This window comes from Vulpes lagopus, chromosome 3, assembly GCF_018345385.1.
Source record: "Vulpes lagopus strain Blue_001 chromosome 3, ASM1834538v1, whole genome shotgun sequence".
Lineage (NCBI taxonomy): Eukaryota > Metazoa > Chordata > Mammalia > Carnivora > Canidae > Vulpes > Vulpes lagopus.
This window is the reverse complement of record NC_054826.1, coordinates 129,906,966-129,928,128: the sequence shown is the minus strand read 5'-3', so window position 1 is coordinate 129,928,128 and position 21,163 is coordinate 129,906,966. Positions and strand designations below refer to the sequence as shown.

Below are 21,163 nucleotides of genomic sequence, written 5' to 3'. Positions count from 1 at the left end.
CAAGTAAAAAGTTGTAAAAACAAGGTCAAAGAAGTTGTTGCCTCTGTTCTCCTCTGGGGATTAGAAAAAGAAAGATTTTATGTGCTTATTCATGAAAGACACACAGAGAGAGGCAGAGACATAGGCAGAGGGAGAAGCCGGGAGCCTGATGCAGGACTCATTCCTCAGTACCGGGCATTATGCCCAGAGCCAAAGGCAGACACTCAACCACTGAGTCACCCAGGCGTCCCCTCCTCCAGGATTTTAATGGTTTCCTGTCTCACATTTACGTCTTTCTTCCATTTTGAATTTATTTTTGAGTATGGTGTAAGACAGTGGTCCAGGTTCATGTTTATGCATGTTGGTACCCAGTTTTCCCAGCATTATTTCTTGAAGAAACTGTCTTTTTTCCATTGGATATTTTTCCTTGTTTTGTTGACCATATAGCTTTGGGTCCATTTTGGGGTTTTCTGTTCTGTTCCATTGATCTATGTGTCTCTTTTTTTGGTGCCACTACCATACTGTCTTGACCACTACAATTTTGTAATATAGCTTGAAGTAGAGAATTGTGATGCCTCCAGCTTTGCTTTTCTCTTTCAGGATTGCATTAGCTATTCAGGGTCTTCTGGTTCCATATAAATTATAGGATTGTTTGTTCTAGCTCTATGAAAAATGCTGTTTGTATTTTGATAGGGATTGTATTAAATATGTAGATTGCTTTGGATAGTATAGTCATTTTAACAGTATTTGTTCTTCCAATCCATGAGCATGGAATCCTTTTTCTTTGTGTCCTCTTCAATTTCTTTCATAACTATTCTATATAGTTTTCAGCGTACAGATCTTTTAGCCTTTTGGTTAGTTTTATATTCTTAAGTATCTTACATTTTTTAGTGCAATTGTACATGAGATTGATTCCTTGATTTCTCTTTCTGCTGATTCATTATTAGTGTACAGAGAAGCAACGGATTTCTGTACATTGATTTTATATCCTATGACTTTGCTGAATTCGTGTATCAGTTCTAGCAATCTTTCTTATGACAACTTTTAGGTTTTCTAACATAAAGTCTCATGTCATCTGTGAAGAGTGAAAGTTTGACTTCTTCTTTCCCAATTTGGGTGTCTTTTACTTATTTTTGTTGTCTGATTGCTGACTCTAGGACTTCCAGTATTGTGTTAAACAACAGTGATAAGGGTGGACATTCCAGTCACATTCCTGACCACAGGGAAAGCTCTCAGGTTTTCTCCATTGAGGATGATATTAGCTGTGGGTCTTTTGTATATGGCCTGTATTATGTTGATGTATTTTCCTTTTATCCCTACTTTCTTGAGAGTTTTTATCTAGAAAGGATGCTGAATTTTGTCAAATGCTCTTTCTGCATCCATTGAGAGGATCATATGGTTCTTATCCTTTCTTTTATTAATGTAGTGAATCATATTGGTTAATTTGTGAATATTGAATGACTCGTGCAGCCCAGGAATAAATTCCACTGATCATGGTGAATAATTCTTTTAATTTACTATTGTATTCAATTTGCTAGTTGTTTATTGAGAATTTTTGCATTCATGTTGGTCAAAGATATTGTTCTGTCTTTCTTTCTAGTGGGGTCTCTATTTGGTTTTGGTATCAATGTAATGCTGGCCTTATAAAATGAGTTAGGAAATTTCCCTCCTATTTCAATTTTTGGGAAAAATTTGAGAAGAAGAGGTGGTTGTCGTTGTCTTCTTCTTCTTCTTCTCACCTAGAGGTGATAATTTATTGTTTTACCATGACCCAGAAGAAAAATAACATAAAGACATATTTATTATAATTCCTTACAATTTCCTTCCCCACCTGCTCTAACATTTATCAGATACCACTGGTCTCCTAAAATGTACCATTGACTATAAATGCATGTAACTGTTATTTTGCTGACATTTCTCATGATGGAAACTTTAGCTTTTCCATAAAATTTTCAAATTGTTTCCTAGCTTTAAAACAAACAGACAACTTTTGCTTTAAAATTCCATTATTTATTCAAAGAACCTTCCTAGAAAGGCTAATGAGGATTTTAAATGAACAAATTCAATTACTTCTTGAACATCTGCCAAGCATCTGGACTCTTCTAAGGCTAGTGAAATGAAAGGCCAAGTTTCAACAGCAACAACATAATTCTGCGGGTATACAAAGACAAGTTTATTCTTTAGGTCTAATTCATTCTAAACTAAGACAGTAGGAACTGACAAAACAGGAAAAAGTTGTCTTATCCAGGCTACAGATAAACAAGACAATGCCTGAGTTAGCTCTTTATATAGATTCAAGCTTATCATGTTGACTTGGTTGTAATAATCTATATTTAACCACAAGTTAGTAAAAATACATATGTTCATTTAAAAATAATTGCTGATTTTGCTTACAATTCCCCCCTCTTACCCTTAAACTCATATTATTTTTATTTTTAAAATATTTTATTTATTTATTTATGAGAGACACAGACAGAGGGAGAAGTAGGCTTCCTGCAGGGAGCTGGATGCAGGCTCGATCCCAAGGGCCTGGGATCACTCCCTGAGCCAAAGGAAGAAGCTTAACCACTGAGTAACACAGGCACCCCCTCATGTTATTTTTATTTTTTCACTATTTTATTTTTTTAATAATAAATTTATTTTTTTTTGGTGTTCAATTTGCCAACATAAGGAATAACACCCAGTGCTCATCCCGTAAAGTGTCCCCCTCAGTGCTGGTCACCCATTCACCCCCACCCCTGCCCTCCTCCCATTCCACCACCCCTTGTTCATTTCCTAGAGTTAGGAGTCTTCATGTTCTGTCTCCCTTTCTGATATTTCCTACCCGTTTCTTCTCCCTTCCCTTCTATTCCCTTTCACTATTATTTATATTCCCCAAATGAATGAGACCAAATAATGTTTGTCCTTCTCTGATTGACATACTTCACTCAGCATAATACCCTCCATTTCCATCCACATTGAAGCAAATGGTGGGTATTTGTCATTTCTAATGGCTGAGTAATATCCCATTGTATATATAAACCACATCTTCTTTTTTTTAAAATGTTTTGTGTTTACAAAGATAAACGGCCTCTTTACCCAGAGAAGATCAAAACTTCAAATGACAACGGGGAAGATAAAAGCGCCCTCCTGCACATCCCCTGAGCTGCCCTTGTCATTTTAGACAAAGCCTTCAGTCCACTGGCCAGGGGCCCTGGATGTGGCCAATTCAAGATGAGGGCCAAGAAATCAGACCAATCCGTTCCCGTGATATAAAGTCGAACAGAGGCTACGCCAAGGGTCAAGTGCCTGTATTTCACAGGACACAGGAACCAGGTGGCTACTTATAAAAAAAACAAGATTCATTTCAGGCACAACTTTTTTTTTTTTTTTAATCAGTAAAAGAAACTGGGTCCTAGAAGCTGCAGTGATCTAAGCAGCAGCAAGTTTGTGCATTCTTTTTTGTTGTTGTTGTTTAAATACGATTAAATTACCACACTGCTGGCACACCTCATTTGCATGAAATTCTGCACCATACATACTAATTGTAGTAAAGTTACTCCCCCTTCCATATCTTGCAGTAAGTCCTGAAGACTGTTGTGTGAGCCACCAGGTTGTGTGCACACCAAGGGGGAGTCCCTCTATTTGTGACAGGTTGGGGCGAGTCCTCCTTTCCCTTCCCACCAAATAGAAAGCCCCATTCTCTTTGGGAGTGCAGGCCAAGAGTATGCCCTTCCCCAGACTCAGGCAGTGAATCCTTGTCTGGTATGTTGTATGTGCCAGGAATGGTATTAGGAAAAAACAAACAAACAAACAAACAAAAACGCTTTGTTGCCTTCACCTTTCACCCTTTTGAGCCTTTCGCTATTTCAGTGCAGAGGACTAATGCTGAGTATGTTGTCAACTTCCATATGCGACACTGCTGCACATAGGTGCCTCACCAAAGTCCGGTTATCTGGTCTTCCAAGACATTCTCCCCTTCTCATCTCAAGGGGACTCTGAAGCAAAAGCTCCTGACTACCAGCTTGGTTGGTTCCAGACTGTAATACCTCAGATGGGGAGAGTTGGAGAGAGGAGTGACGGTGTCTCAGTCTAATAGAATCTTTATGATATCCAACTACTACTGACTGATGGAAACTCATCTGGTCTTTACCTTGTGGGAATGTCTAGCATTAATTAAGTCTGTTTAATTTTTGTTTTATATTGCATTTTATTGCTATGAAGATGAGAGCATTACCCCTTCCCCCTTGGCATCTGTTCTTTGGCATTATGGTATGCAGTCTGAAGCAGGGATGTCTTGTTTACTCACAGGAACTGTGTACGTCCTTTCCACGTAGCCAACAACAGGGCTGTCTTTATAAAAAAAGAATAATAATAAAGCCTTGGTATTTTCTTACTTAAAAAAAAAAAGATGGCTCAAAGATGGAAGTCAGCCCAGTCCCTGTGAGCATAAAGGAACAGGGGGGCCTGGGCCTGCACCTCTCTTACTGTCCGCTATCAATTCTGACAAGAGTGCTTTAGGGGTTTTAATCCTCTTGGAATGTGTCCTTCCCACCTGGTACCCCAATCCACCACCCTAGCCCCCTTGTTAGGGAGGTAGTATAGCTGGTGCCCTAACTCAGCCTAGGGGTTGGGGCAAATGGAATTTTAGGGGCTCCCATTCCAGCCCTAGCCTCTGAGAGACCAAGGCAAGTCCGACAACCCCCCCCCCCCATCTCACTTTTGAAGTGGGAGAAAGGGCTCCGCACAGGTCCTTTGAAAAGCTGAAGGCTGTGTCCCATGGCAGAATAAATTTCTTGCATTCCTCACATAATAAAAAAAAATCCTCTCTGGCTAAAAAAAAAAAAAAAAAAAAAAAAAAGACTGGCCCTAGACTGGCCCTAGAAGCAGGTGCCTGTGCACGCACATGTGACAGTCACAGGGTGGACGGCGCCGAGCATCTATGGCTTTTGCCAGGCCAGCACCCCCAGTGCCTTTGGGGAACAACAACCCCTAACTCCAGTCATGTGGTACTGAAGAGGGTGCCACACAGAGAACCTTGCTCATTTTTTTTTGGAAATTTAGGACAAGTGAGCCCAATTTCCTGCTTTTAATGTGTATATATTTTAGATTTGACAATCTTTTTTACATACAGTCAGGATATAGAAGAATTTAAAATTTTACATTTAAAAAAAGCCGTTAATTCAGTAAAATTTAGTAACTTCATTATATCTTGAATCTTGAGTACAAATCTCTTAAAAATAGTGGTGATAAACTGAAAACATTAAATACTTCTGATGCATACCAAAATAATAATGTTCTCTTGAAGAAAAGCACTTTTATGATTATTGGAGTTACAAAATAAAATAACTGCTTTCATTCATGGATCACCATTTTACTTGACTGACTGACAAATTATTTGTTATTGAGACTTGGACTTTTGGCAAACTTTTCTTAGAAAAGAATGGAGTCTATCACTTCAAGGAAAACAACAACAACAAAAAAAAACGTTAATTCATGCATTCTATGCCTTCAGTTAATTCTTCAAATGTTTAGACTTCAGAGCTGCTAATGACACTAAATTCAATGCCACGTTGGTTGAGTCTGTCAATCAACTTTGTTCTGCAGAAGGCTGCTCCAGGTGTGAAGACCCCGCCCGTGTTAGGAAGATCAGAGGTATCGTTTAGAAGTGTCATGGCTGCCTGGACCATGGCTATGGGGGTAGCCACGTAGCCAGCCTCTGGTCCTTTCACCTGAGTACAAATGCTCATATTTGGTTTGTTCTTCTCTGGACCAAAGCCTTGACTGTATCCTTGACCAAAGAATGTCATTGTAAATGAGGCGGCATCCATCTGTTTTTGTGTTGGACCTTGTTTTGAAAAATAACCAAAAGAGAAGAGCCATGGAAATTTTATGAGAAGCTGTCTGCCAATGCCACACTTCACAAAGAATAAAAAGAAGAGTCCTGCAAACATCAGCTTAATAATGGAGGTAATGCCTCCCACAGTCACGTAATTTGCTGATGTTTTGGAAGGCTTTACACAAATTGGCTTTGGAGGAAAGGAAAAAGTTCCTTGTGTTTCTTACAGGAACTGACAGAATTCAAGTTAAAGGCTTAAAGAACATGAAAATAACATTCTGCTGTCCTGAAAATGTGAATGAAAAAGATCCCATAAGAGCACAGACCTGTATTAGTGTCCTCTACCTTCCTAAATATTCTACGATGGAAAGAGTGGAAGAAGCCCTTCAGGTAGCCATCAACAACAGCAGAGGCTTTTGCTGATCCTGCCTCACACACATCCTTTACCTCTTTTTGGGAATCTTTTCAAAAATAAAAGTAAGAGCGCAAAGATTAGTGTAAAAGTCCTGTCTGTTCGTTGTGCTCACCTGCTCTTTTAGAATCGTGTTTTTGCATGTGAGATGTGATAATGCTGTTAAAACAGGGTGACCCCAAAGCACGATGCATTAAAGACAGACACTTGTTTCTCAGGAAAAAAAAAAAAAACACCTGGGTGGCTCAGTGATTAAGCACCTGCCTTTGGCTCAGGGTGTGATCCTGGAGTCCTGGGATCAAGCCCCACATCGGGATCCCTGCATGGAGCCTGCTTCTCCCTCTGCCTATGTCTCTGCCTCTCTATCCTTGTGTCTCTCATGAATGAATAAATAAAATATTTTTTAAAATCTAAATCTAGCTTGTCTGATGCAAGTATGGCTACTCTGACTTTCTTTTGACATCCATTAGCATGACAGATGGTTCTCCATGCCCTCACTTCAATCTGTAGATATCTTTAGGTCTAAACTGAATCTCTTCTAGGTGACATATAGATGTACCTTGGATTTTTTTTTTATACACTCTGGTACCCTATGTCTTTTGGTTAGAGCATTTAATCAAAAATATTTGATTCAGAAATATTATTGATAGATATGAATTTAATGCCTTTGTATTACCTGTGAAGTTGGTGTTTCCGGTGATATTCTCTCTTTGTTGCTTTTGGTCTTTTTCTCACCCAGGCAGTCCCCTTTAACATTTCTTGCAGGGCTGGTTTAGTAGTCATGAACTCCTTTAGTTTTTGTTTGTCTGGGACACTCTTTATCTCTCCTTCTATTCAGAATGACAACATTAGTGGATAAAGTATTCCCTTCTGTCCTGCCAAGGTTTTGTGGACACATCTGTTGCAAAGCTGACTTGTCTTCCCCTGTAGTTTAAGAGATTTTCTTCCTTTCCTGTGATCAGAATTCTTTCTTTGTCTGTGTATTTTGTGAATTTGATTATGACTCATCTTGGTGTTTGCCAGCTTTGTTGAATTTGATGGAAGTTCTTTGTGCCTCTTGGATCTGGATGTCTGTTTCCTTCCCCAGATTAGGGAAGTGTTCAGCTATAATTTGTTCAAATAAATCTTCTGCATCCTTTTCCCTTTCTTATTCTTCTTCTGGGACAATGATATTATGCCTTAAGAAGTTGCGAGTTCCCTCCTAAGTCTGTAAATTTGTAATCCAATATTTTTATTTCCCTCTCCTTTTCAGGTTCATTATTTCCATAATTCTATCTTATATTACTGATTTGTTTCTCTACTTTGTCTAGCCTCATGGCCATTGCATCCAGTCAGTTTTGTATCTTGGTTATAGCATTTTTCATTTTGGCGTCAACTAGGATTTTTTCTTTTACCTTTGCAGTAAGGAATTCATTATTGCTGGATCATAGGGTAGCTCTATGTTTTTTAATTTTTTAAATTTAAATTCAATTAATTAATATATAATATATATTAGTTTCAGAGGTAGAAGTCAGTGATCCATCAGTCTTATTTAATACCCAGTGCTCATTACATCAGGTGCCTTTCTTAATGTCCATAACTCAGTTACTCCATCCACCCCCATGCCCCTTGCCTCCAGCAACCCTCAGTTTGTTTCTTATGATTACGAGTCTCTTTTTGCTTGTCTCCCTCTCTGATTTCCTTTTGTTTTATTTTTCCTCTCTTCCTCTATGATCCCGTTTTGTTTCTTAAATTCCACACATGAATTAAATTATATAGCAATTGTCTTTTTCTGATTGACTTATTTTGCTTAGTAATACCCTCTAGTTCCATCTATAACATTGCAAATGGCAAGACTTCATTTTTTGATGGCTGAGTAGTATTCAATTGTACATATGTACCACATCTTCTTTATCCATTCATCAGTTGATGGACAAATGGACTCTTTCCATAATTTGGCTACTATTGATAATCCTGCTATAAACATTGGGGGTGCATTTGTCTCCTTGAATAAGTATTTTTGTATCCTTTGGGTATATACCTAGTAGTGTAATTGCTGGATCAGAGGGTAGTTCTATTTTCAACTTTTTGAGGAATCTCCATACTGTGCTACAGAGAGTGGTTGTACCAGTCTCATTCCCACCAATAGTGCAAGAGGTTTCCCTGTGTCCACATCCTTGCCAATTTCTTGTGTTGATTTTAGCTATTTTGATAGATATGTGGTGATATCTCATTGTAGTTTTGGTTTCTTGTTTCTTTTGTTGATTTTAGCCATTCTAACAGGTGTGAGGTGATATCTTGTGCTGATTTTAGCTATTCTGACAGGTTTGAAGTGATATCTCATTGTAGTTTTGGTTTGTATTTCCTGATGATGAGTGGTGTTCAGCATCCTTTCATGTCTCTGTTGGCCATCTGCATGTATTCTTTGGAAAAAATGTCGTCTGCCCATTTTTAAACTGGATTATTTGGGGGTTTAGACACTGAGTTTTAGAAGTTCTTCGTATATCTTGGATACTAACCCTTTAGCAGATATGTCATTTGCAAATATCTTCCGCCTTTCCAAAATGGTACTCTCTCTATAAAACCCAAAAGAGACCACCAAAAAAATTTCTAGAAGTAATACACAAATTCAGTAAGGCCACAGGATACAAAATCAATGTACAGAAATCTGTTGAATCTTTATACTCTGATAATGGAGCAGTAGCAAGATAAATCAAGGAATCACCCCGTTTACATTTGTACCAAAGACAATATGATATCTAGGAATTAACCTCAGCAGAGAGGTAAAAGATCTGTACTCTAAAAACTACAAATAATGGATGAAAGAAACTGAAGATGACACAAAGAAATAGAAAAACATTCTATGCTCATGGATTGGAAGAACAAACATTGTTAAAATGTTTATACTACCCAAAGCAATCTACACATTTAATACAATCCCTATCAAAATACCAATATCATATTTCACAGAGCCAGAATAAATGATTCTACAATTTGTATAGAACCACAAAAGGCCCCAAACAGATAAGTGATCTTAAAAGCAATTCTGGAGGCATGAAAATTCTCTACTTCAAGCTATATTACAAAGCTGTAGTGGTCAGGACAGTATGGTACTGGCACGAAAAAACAAAGACACATAGATCAATGGAACACAACAGAAAACCCAAAAATAGACCCAAAGCTATATGGTCAACTAGTCTTTAACAAAGCAGGGAAGAATATCCAATGGAAAAAAGGCAGGGTTTTTTTTTTTTTTTTCAAGAAATAGTGTTGGGGAAACTGGGTAGCAACGTGCATAAGCATGAAACTGGACAACTTTCTTACACTATACTCAAAAATGAATTCAAAATGGAAGAAAGACCTAACTGTGAGACAGGAAATAATTAAAATTCTAGAGTAAAACACAGGCGACAACCTCCTTGACCTTGGCTATGTCAACTTTTTACTAGACATGTCTTTTGAGGCAAGGGAAACAAAAGGGAAAATAAACGTTTGGGTTTCATCAAAATAAGAAGCTTCTGTACAGCAAGGAAACTATCAATAAAACTAACAGGCAACCTTTAGAATGGTATAAGATCTTTATGATTTATTTATTTTTTCTTTTATTTTTGTATATTTTTATTGGAGTTCAATTTGCCAAAATATATCACCCAGTGCTCATCCCATCAAGTGCCCCCCTCAGTGCCAGTCACCCCAGTCACCCCATCCCCTGACCCACCTCCCTTTCCATTACCTCTCGTTCGTTTCACGGAGTTAGGAGTCTCTCATGTTCTGTACCCTCTCTGGTATTTCCCACTCTTTTCTCTCCTTTCCCGTATAATCCATTTCTCTGTTTTTTATACTCTCCGTATGAGTGAAACCATATAATGATTGTCCTTCTCCAATTGACTTACTTCACTCAGCAGAATACCCTCCATTTCCATCCATGTTGAAGCAAATGGTGGGTATTCATCATTTCTAATGGCTGAGTAAAATTCCATTTTATACATAGACCATCTTCTCTTTCCATTCATCTTTTGATGGACACCAAGGCTCTTTCCACAGTTTGGCTATTGTGGACATTGCTGCTATAAACATCGGGGTGCAGGTGTCCAGCCAATTCAATGCATCTGTATCTTTAGGATAGATCCCCAGAAGAGCAATTGTTGGGTCATAGGGTAGCTCTATTTTTAACTCTTTGAGGAACCTCCACAGTTTTACAGAGTGACTGTACCAGTTCACATTTCCACCAACAGTGTAAGAAGTTTCCCCTTTCTCCACATCCTCTCCAACATTTGCTGTTTCTCATATTGTTAATTTTCCCCATTCTCACTGATGTGAGGTGGTATCTCATTGTGGTTTTGATTTGTATTTCCCTGATGGCAAGTGATGCGAAGCATGTTCTCATCTGCTTGTTGGTCACGTCTATGTCCTCTTTTTTTTTTATTTACATTTATTTTTTATTGGTGTTCAATTTGCCAACATATAGAATAACACGCAGTGCTCATCCTGTCCAGTGTCCACCTCAGTGTCCGTCACCCAGTCACCCCCACCCTCGGCCCACCTCCCCTTCCACCACCCCTAGTTCGTTTCCCAGAGTTAGGAGTCTATGTCTTCTTTGGTGAAATTTCTGTTCACGTCTTCTGCCCATTTCATGATTGGATTGTTTGTTTCCTGGGTGCTGAGTTTAATAAGTTCTTTATAGATGAAAACCCCAAAATAAACAAATTTCTTTTTGTTGCTTAATTGCTGAGGCTAGGACTTCTAGTACTATGTTGAATAGCAGTGGTGAGAATGGACATCCCTGTCGTGTTCCTGAACTTAGGGGAAAGGCTCCCAGTGTTTCCCCATTGAGAATGATATTTGCTGTGGGCTTTTCGTAGATGGCTTTTAAGATGCTGAGGAATGTTCTCTCTGTCCCTACACTCTGAAGAGTTTTGATCAGGAATGGATACTAGCCCTTTATCTGAGATGTCATTTGCAAATATCGTCTCCCATTCTGTAGGTTGTATTTTAGTTTTGTTGACTGTTTCTTTTGCTGTGCAGAAGCTTTTTATCTTGATGAAGTCCCAATAATTCATTTTTTTTAATTTTTATTTTTTACATGTATTTTTTTAAATTGGAGTTCAATTTGCCAATTATAGCATAACACCCCGTGCTCATCCCATCAAGTGCCCCCTTCAGTGCCCGTCACCCAGTCACCCCCACCCCCACCCCTGCCCACCTCCCTTTCCACCACTCCTTGTTCATTTCCCAGAGCTTCGTAGATGTATCTTGCAAGAAGTTGCTGTGGCCAAGTTCAAAAAGGGTGTTGCCCATGTTCTCCTGTAGGATTTTGATGGACTCTTGTCTCACATTTAGATCTTTCATCCATTTTGAGTTTATCTTTGTGTATGGTGTAAGAGAATGGTCTAGTTTCATTCTTCTGCATGTGGATGTCCAATTTTCCCAGCACCATTTCTTGAAGAGAGTGTCTCTTTTTCAGCGGATAGTCTTTCCTGCTTTGTCGAATATTAGTTGACCATAGAGTTGAGGGCCAATTTCTGTATTCTCTATTCTGTTCCATGGATCTATGTGTCTGTTTTTGTGTCAGTACCACACTGTCTTGATGATCACAGCTTTGTAGTACAACCTGAAATTCGGCATTGTGACGCCCCTGGCTCTGGTTTTCTTTTTCAATATTCCCCTGGCTACTCGGGGTCTTTTCCGATTCCACACAAATATTAAGATAATTTGTTCCAACTCCCTGAAGAAAGTCCATGGTATTTTGATAGGGATTGCGTTAAATGTGTAAATTGCCCTGGTTAGCATTGACGTTTTCACAATATTAATTCTGCCAATCCATGAGCATGGAATATTTTTCCATCTCTTTGTGTCTTCCTCAGTTGCTTTCAGAAGTGTTCTGTAGTTTTTAGGGTATAGATCCTTTCGCTCTTTGGTTTGGTTTATTCCTAGGTATCTCATGCTTTTGGGTGCAAATGTAAATGGGGTTGACTCCTTAATGTCTCTTTCTTCAGTTTCATTGTTAGTGCCACTGATTCCTGGGCATCGATTTGGTATCCTGCCACATTACCCAATTGCTGTATGAGTTCTAGCAATCTTGGGGTGGAGTCTTCAGGGTTTTCTATGTACAGTATCAGTCATCTGTGAAGAGGGAGAGTTTGACTTCTTCTTTGTCAATTTGAATGCCTTTTACTTCTTTTTGCTGCCTGATTGCTGAGGCTAGGACTTCTAGTACCATGTTGAATAGCAGTGGTGTGAGTGGACATCCCTGTCGTGTTCCTGATCTTAGGGGAAAGGATCCCAGTGTTTCCCTATTGAGAATGATATTTGCTGTGGGCTTTTCGTAGATGGCTTTTAAGATGCTGAGGAATGTTCCCTCTGTCCCTACTCTCTGAAGAGTTTTGATCAGGAATCGATGCTGTGTTTTGTCAAATGCTTTCTCTGCATCTACTGAGAGGATCACATGTTTCTTGTTTTTTCTCTTGTTCATGTGATCTATCACGTTGATTGTTTTACGAGTGTTGAACCAGCCTTGCATCCCGGGGATAAATCCCACTTGGTCATGGTGAATAATCCTCTTAATGTATTGTTGGATCCTATTGGCTAGTATCTTGTTGAGAATTTTTGCATCTGTGTTCATCAGGGAGATTGGTCTATAATTCTCCTTTTTGGCGGGGTCTTTGTCTGGTTTTGGAATTAAGGTGATGCTGGCCTCATAGAACGAGTTTGGAAGTACTCCATCTCTTTCTATCTTTCGGAATAGCTTTAGGATAATAGGTATTTTCTTCTTCTTTAAACCTTTGGTAGAGTTCCCCTGGGAGGCCATCTGGCCCTGGACTTTTGTGTCTTGGGAGGTTTTGGATGACTGCTTCAGTTTCCTCCCTGTTTATTGGCCTGTTCAGGTTTTCTGTTTCTTCCTGTTCCAGTTTTGGTAGTTTGTGGTTTTCCAGAAATGCATCCATTTCTTCTAGATTGCTTAATTTAATGGTGTATAGCTGCTCCTAATACGTTTTTAAAATCATTTGTATTTCCTTGGTATTGGTTGTGATCTCTCCTCTTTCATTCTGATATTATTAATTGGAGCCTTTTTTTTCTTTTTAATAAGGCTGGCTAATGGTTTAACTAGCTTATTAATTCTTTCAAAGAACAAACTTCTGATTTTTTCACCTGTTCTACAGTTCTTCTGGTCTCTATTTCATTGAGTTCTGCTCAAATCTGTATTATCTCTCTTCTTTTTCTTGGTGTAGGTTTTATTTGCTGTTCTTTCTCCAGTACCTTTAGGTGCAAGGAGAGCTTGTGCATTTCAGTTTTCTCCAACATTCTGAGGGATTCTTGTGGTGTGATGTGTTTCCCTCTCAGAGCTGCTTTTGCTGTATCCCAAAGATTTTGAATGGTTGTATCTTCATTCTCATTAGTTTCCATGAATCTATTAATTATTTTCTAATTTCCTGGTTGACTCTTCATCTTTTAGCAGGATGCTCTTTAACCTCCACGTGTTTGAATTTCTTCCAAATTTCTTCTTGTGATTGAGTTCTAGTTTAAAGCATTGTGGTCTGAAAATATTCAGGGGACAATCCCAATGTTTTGGTATCTGTTGAGACCTGATTTTTGACCCAGAATGTGGTCTATTCTGGAGAAAGTTCCATGTACACTTGAGAAGAATGTGTATTCAGTTGCATTCAGATGCAAAGTTCTGTATATATCTGTGAAATCCATCTGGTCCATCATATCTCTTAAAGCCCTTTTTTCTTTGGTGATGTTGCACTTAGAAGATCTGTCATTTGCAGAAAGTGCTGTGTTGAAGTCTCCTGCTATTAGGGTGTGAGTTTCTAAGTATGTCTTAACTTTGGTTATTAATTGATTGATATACTTGGCAGTTCCTACATTAGGGGCACAAATATTCATGATTGTTAGGTCTTCTTGTTGGATAGACCCTCTAAGTATGAATGTTCTTCTCATTTAGTCCCTGAATGTATCCTGCCAGCCTTTTCTGGCCTTGCCAGGTCTCTGTGGAGAGGTCTTCTGTTAATCTAATATTTCTCCCCATATAAGTTAGGGATCTCTTTCCTCTTGCTGCTTTAAGGATTTTCTCTTTGTCTTCGGAATTTGCAAGTTTCACTATTAAATGTCAGGGTGTTGAATGGTTTTTATGGATTGGGGTGGGGACCTCTGTGTCTCCTGGATATGAATGCCTGTTTCCCTCCCCAAATTAGGGAAGTTCTCAGCTATTATTTGTTCACATATGCTTTCTTGTCCTCGGCCCTCTCAGCACTTTCTGAAATCCCAATGATACATAGATTATTCCATCTGATGCTATCGTATATTTCCCTTAACCTATCCTCATAGCCCTTTAGTGTTTTTCTCTTTTACCTCACCTTCCTTCCTTGCCATCAACTTGTCTTCTATGTCACTCACTCTTTCTTCTACCTCATTAACCCTCGTGGTTAGGACCTCCCTTTGGATTGCATCTCATTTAATTGATTAATTTTGGCCTGATGGGTCCTAAATTCTCAGTCATGAAGTCTCTTGATTCCTTTATGCTTTTCTCCAGAGTCACAAGTAGCTTTAGGAATGTGCTTCCGAATTGGCCTTCTGATATAAAATTGTAATCAAAATTCTGTAATTCTGTGGCAGAGAGTAATGCTTCTGATTCTTTTGTAGTCAATTCTTCCTTCTAGTCATTTTGCTCAGTGTAGAGTGGCTGTATGAGTGGGCTAAGTCAAGAATATCAACCACAACCTAAGTAAATTTCACCCTAGAAAATTGTAATGAGGTCACAGTCCAGGAAATGAAAAGAAATATCAGAATCAAATAAAACAAAAGGACCACTAAAGTGAAAAACTAATTTTTAAACAAAGTAGTAAAAGGTAAAAGGCCAAGAATCCCAAAGAAGAAGGTAAAATGAAAAAAATCAGAGAAAAAAGCCAAAGAAGTACTTGTAGAGAGCCCCACCATTGACCACCAAAACAAAAAGGAGATAAAAGAGGGGGGCAGAATGGGAATGAATACAAAGTTTAATCTCACAGAATGAACCAGCTCAGTATTACACTTAGTTCTGGGTGCATACTGGCATGTTTTAGAAGGTATTAACTTCCGTCATGGTAGAACAAAATGAGACAGAGAAAACAAAGAACACAATACACACACACACAAAAACATGTCGTGTATATATCCCAAAATTAAATTAAGTATGTTGAAGGGAATCTAGAATTGGAAAATATATGTAAGACATGTATTTTTAGAAATATGAAATTCAAAAAGAAAGAAACTTAAAAATGAAGATGTGGTAAAATATTGTAGTTAAGGTGGGAAAAGAGAAAAAATATTGAAAATTTTTAGTCTGATATAAAAATGAATTGTACTAGAAAAGGGGGGAAAGGGGAGGGGTACCCTCTAGTTCTATATACTATAAATCCTGGTGTTTGGTCAAGAACTTGCTCTTCCCCTGTCCTTCCACCCGGTCTTCTGGGGGAGCGGCCTGCTCTGCTGATTCTCAGGAGTGTACAGCTGGGGGAGTTGCCCTGCCCCCCCCATTGGTTGCCAGGCTCAGTGGGAGCTGTTTACCCTGTGAAGCCTCTGTCCCCTGGGGCTCCGCCTCTCCAGGCACTCGGTGACACCAGGAGGAACAACAACATTGAAGGTGGCCAGGTATCCATCCCTGGAGTCAGCTCCCCGCAGTGACTACCACAGCTCCCAGTCCACAGTGGCCTAGATGCTCCCGGGGTGGCAGGGGGCCCTGATCTGCACAGCTTGGGGGCACCCGGCAGCAGAAGCGTCCTCTCTGTCCTGTGCCCTCCCCTCCTCTGCCTGACCCGGGGGAGTGCAGAATCCTGGGCTGTGACCCTTGGCCGCCTGGGATCCCGGGCCTGTGCTGCTGGAATCGCGCTCACGTGGCCCCAGCTTCCGAAGGTAGTACGTCGCAGACCCCTCTGCCTGGAGTCCCAGCCTGACCCACTGGCTTCTCCCAGAGGCCCCGCGGGCCGCACTCTCGCCCTTTACTGAGATCGGCCACAGTTTGGGTGCACTTTCCCCCGGGCGGACCTCCTCTATTAGTGACTCCGGGAGACTGGAGGCTCCACTGCCCCTCCTGAGATTCCGCTCGATTTCCCTGCGGAGTGCCTTTCCATCTGGGAAGAAACAGGTGCAGATTTTTAAAGTCCCCGCTTCTCCGGGGCTGGGCTTTCCTGTCCCTGAGGCTCTCGCCACCCCCCTTAGCCCAGCTCCTCACAGGGCCCCTCCCTCACTTGATTCTTTATTTTATTTTTTTCTGCCTTCTTACCTTGTTAGAGGGGAAAACCTTTCTCTCTGTAGCGTTCCGGTTGTTCTCTCTTTATTTTTTTTTTGTTTGTTTTTTTCTGAATTAAATTTTTCATTGTTCTACTTTTAAAGCAATGTATCATATTGGTGTGTATGGTGGTTTTTTTTTATGATAGTCACACAGAGAGAGAGAGAGAGAGGCAGAGACATAGGCAGAGAGAGAAGCAGGCTCCATGCACTGGGAGCCCGATGTGGGATTCGATCCCGGGTCTCCAGGATCACGCCCTGGGCCAAAGGCAGGCGCCAAACCGCTGCACCACCCAGGGATCCCCGGTTGTTATCTCTTTAAATCTCACGTCAAATTCGTAGGTTTTCAGGATGGTTTGAAAGTTATCTAGGTAAGTTGGTGGGACCCAGTGAGTTGAGGACCCTACTCTTCTGCCATCTAGATCTTTATGATTTATTTCATGGGAATGTTTTGTGACTTGTCTCATGACCTAGATATGGTACAACTTGGTCATTATTCCTTGAAATAATTTTTCCTACTCCTTCTCTCCTCTCATTCTGGAATGCAAAAAAAAAAAAAAAAGAATGAAAAGAACAATAAGCTGGTGGCCCAAATTTTTAAAAAGTAGTAATATGGAAGATAAAAACCAGGATATAGATATATATAGTGCATTAATTGTAAGTAAAATCACTCTTGTTATTAAAAGAAAAAGTTTATGGAGAGGAGAAATCCGAATATGTCATGCTTCAAAGAAATTTACCTGAAGTACAGGGATATAGAAAGAAAAAAGTAAAAATGGAAAAACAGGGGATCCCTGGTGGCTCAGCAGTTTGGCACCTGCCTTCCGCCCAGGGCATGATCCTGGAGTCTTGGGATCAAGTCCCATGTTGGGCTCCTTACATGGAGCCTGGTTCTCTCTCTCTCTCTCTCTGCCTTTCATGAATAAATAAATAAAACCTTTTAAAAATGGAAAAACATAGGTCATGAAAAAATTAAGAAATGCAAGATGTTATAATCATAATAAGTGAAAAAATAGATCTCTAAGGCAGAAAGAATTATTAGAGAGAGTGAAGTCATAAAGGTTAATCTATGATTCTACATTTATATAAAATTTAGTTTTTTGTATCCTTCAACTAACATTTTCTTTCATTAGGATATAAATGTTTCTAGACATATGTGTAGAAGCATATGATAATGTCATACTTTACCAAACTTATATCTTAATGAAAAAGCATGTCACTTCAAGGCAGGTTTATGCATAGTGTAGTTTCAATGAGTTCTGCCTACAGTTATCCTCATACGATTCCCCACACATACATAAACTTTATAAGTTCAAATTACATACAGCATAAACTAACAATTATAAGGAGAAAAGCACGACTCTACAGTCACAGTGGAAATATTAGCTCAACTCTCTTAGTAACTGTATCTATATACTGTGGATGCTATAAGAGATTGCCATAAACTTGGGGACTTAACACAAGAAAAAATTTTTCTTTCACAGTTTTGGGTCCTAGATCAAGGTGTCAGTAGAGGCACACTGTTTCCAAAAGCTGTAGGGAAAAAAATCTGTCTCTTCCAGCTTTTAGTGGCTCAAGGAATTCCTTGGCTTGTGGCTGCATAACTTTAGTGTTAGCCTTTGTCTTTATGTGACCTTTTCCTGCATACCTCCTGGACAGGGTTCTTATAGCCTGTTTGTTGGGATGTTGAGGTGGTAGGAAAATATGAAGTTTTAAATTTTACAATGCAATTGACCCTGTGGTGTCTCAATATCATTAACGATACTAATTAAGGTAGCTAATTCTTTCCACTTGGGCTTTGGTGATGTTAAAGGTGAATGGGATAATGACTTATAATTCTGAAGGCAAATTTTCACAAAGGTGATAACTTGAAAGAGTCCTATTAGACATATTATGAATGTTTTACATTCAGTTCACCACCAGGCACCCTACTTTGTGGGGTGGGACAAGGCCAGGCACCTCTGGATTAAGGAAACTTGTTGGAAGATTTTGGTTATGTTATGAAAAACTTTTATCCTTATAGCTTGGCCTTTACCTGTCCAGAGTTATTCATGCCCACAAAGAAAGAGGTATCCTGAATGGCACAAACCACTCCTTTGATGGCTATTAAATAGACAAGAACCATTATGTTATTCATATTACCATTTGGGCTAGAGACTCTTGGACTAGTTATATAAAAGACAATGTTTTTGGCACCCTTTGCATATATCAAAAGTCCACTGAAAGGTGGTTGACAGTTATGATTTGATTTTGTTTGACAAAGGCTGCTGGTCTGGTGCCAATTCTCACACTTCCTATAGCTATTTTAACTCCTAGTAAGATAGGAATAAATAGGGATGCCCAAATGGCTCAGTGGTTTAGTGTAGTCTTCAGCCCAGGACGTGATCCTGGAGTCTGGGGATCGAGTCCCACATTGGGCTCCCTGCTTGGAGCCTACTTCTCCCTCTGCTTGTGTCTCTGCCTCTGTGTGTGTGTGTCTCTCATGAATAAATAACTGTCTTCTGCACAACAAAAGAAACAGTCAACAAAACCAGAAGCAACCTACAGAATGGGAGAAGATAGTTGCAAATGACAGATCAGATAAAGGGCTAGTATCCAAGATCTATAAAGAACTTATTAAACTCAACAGAAAAGAAACAAACAATCCAATCATGAAATGGGCAAAAGATATGAACAGAAATTTCACCAAAGAAGACCATGGCCGATTGTGTAGACATATGTGAGAAACAACACACAAGCACGTGAGAAACAACAAGCACGTGAGAAAATTCTCCACATCACTTGCCATCAGGGAAATACAAATCAAAACCACCATGAGATACCACCTTACACCAGTGAGAATGGGGAAAATTAACAAGGCAGGAAACCAAAAATGTTGGAGAGGATGTGGAGAAAGGGGAACCCTCTTGCACTGTTGGTGGGAATGTGAACTGGTGCAGCCACTCTGGAAAACTGTGTGGAGGTTCCTCAAAGAGTTAAAAAAATAGAACTGCCCTACAACCCAGCAATTGCACTGCGGGGGATTTACCCCAAAGATACAGATGCAGTGAAATGTTGGGACACCTGCACCCGGATGTTTATAGCAGCAATGTCCACGATAGCCAAACTGTGGAAGGAGCCTCGGTGTCCATCGAAAGATTAATGGATAAAGAAGATGTGGTCTATGGATAATGGAATATTACTCAGCCATTAGAAATTATGAATACCCACCATTTGCTTCAACATGGATGGAACTGGAGGTTATTATGCTGAATGAAGTAGGTCAATTGGAGAAGGACAATCATTATATGGTTTCACTCATACAGGGAATATAAATAATAGTGAAAGGGATTCAAGGGGAAAGGAAGGAAAATGAGTGGGAAATATCAGAGAGGGTGACAGAACATGAGAGACTCCTAACTCTGGGAAATGAACAAGAGGTAGTGGAAGGGGAGGTGGGCATGGGAATGGGGTGACTGGGTGATGGACACTGAGGGCTATCAAATTGAACTCCAATTAATTAATTAATTAATTAATTAAAATATTTTTTTAAAAAGATAGGAATAAATATTGCCCATTTTGCTTGGTGTCCTTGATGGAAACAGGGAGGTCTCAGTGGAAAAAAAGCTATGGGAATCTCTTTTGTAACCACTTCACTCTGGGATATGGTTGCATTAGGAAAAACATGTGAGGGGACTGGCAAAGCAAACAATACATAAATTGTTATGCATGTGAGTTTGGGCCACAGTAGAACTTGAATGTACCATTATTTAGACCATAATGTACCATAAGGATGTTAATAAGAGAGTGAAGTCCTCAACATGGGGAATTGGCCAAGTGCAGTTCATTCCTAAGCATAAGCTCTAAGCCCGTGGGGTTGCTTGACTATAATGGTAGCTATACCAGATGAATACAGTTAAGAATGAAAGCAGGTGATATATTTAAGCAAAGAGGTTTTCCTCTGAAGCCACACTAGAACTTAGTCTAGCATGGTGTTTACAGGGAGGATTTTGAGGTGGGGACCCATGACTAGCGGGACTTAGTAGCAGACCCAACAGTTTCAAGGGATAGAGTCATGGTTGAAACTTCAGGGACCTATTCATATGAGTTAGAGATCTTGGTCTGTCAACAGGGTAATTTGATGGTTGTTGTGATATAAGTAAGAGGACATAGGAAGTTGAGGTGTTCATGGAAATAGTATGCTTGAATGTACACTCCTGAGTGCCAGCCACAGGGATGCTGGAATGTGTGGATTTTCCCGCCATGGTCAGTGTTAGGAGGAAACAGAAATCATGGGAAATCTTTAGGAGGGCACATAGGAATGACAAATCTTGGAGGTGAGTGGTTAAGCATTGCAGAGAGGTGTATTAGGAGATATTCCCTGCAGGGTGGCATTTAAGTTACCATATTTTACATCCTCTAGAGGCGTAATGCATTCTAGGGCAGCTCTGCAATCATGGCATTTGAACTCAGTTTTACAGGCAAGCTTCAGCAATGTAGAGCTAAACAATTAGAAATAAGAAGATAGGACTCTAGAGTTCACATTCATAAGGGGCAATTCAATGTCACAGCTCACTGAGATCAGCTGTGGGTATCAGGAGGATGGATATTAAGTGTGGGGGCTTTTAAAGCGGAGATGTCCAAAATACAGAACAGAGGCAGTTGTCTGAGGTGAAGTCAACTCCATGGATTAAGCTCTTGGGCTATAATTTCCACTTTCTATAAAAAGT

General features: G+C 39.7%; 1 protein-coding gene across 1 annotated transcript; it reads right to left on the bottom strand.

The window, feature by feature from the left end:
• Positions 1-5,442: 5,442 nt before the first annotated feature.
• LOC121487123 (saccharopine dehydrogenase-like oxidoreductase) lies at positions 5,443-20,698 on the bottom strand. The gene is made up of 3 exons (XM_041748565.1): positions 20,647-20,698; positions 18,490-18,557; positions 5,443-5,987 (listed from the first exon to the last, which is right to left on the bottom strand). Exons 1-3 carry the CDS (start codon positions 20,696-20,698, stop codon positions 5,490-5,492), a joined length of 618 nt encoding a protein of 205 aa, XP_041604499.1. The 3' UTR covers positions 5,443-5,489.
• Positions 20,699-21,163: the final 465 nt, after the last annotated feature.

Bases quoted from the DNA above. Each gene is read 5' to 3' on its own strand.
- LOC121487123 (XM_041748565.1), bottom strand. From the start codon at position 20,698: ATGGCGGGAAAATCCACACATTCCAGCATCCCTGTGGCTGGCACTCAG. The intron at 18,558-20,646 runs GTACATTCAAGC...TCTATTTAATAG, and splicing joins TGTGGCTGGCACTCAGGAGT to CCATCAAAGGAGTGGTTTGT. The intron at 5,988-18,489 runs GTAAAGGCCAAG...TTTCCTCCAAAG, and splicing joins GCATGAATAACTCTGGACAG to CCAATTTGTGTAAAGCCTTC.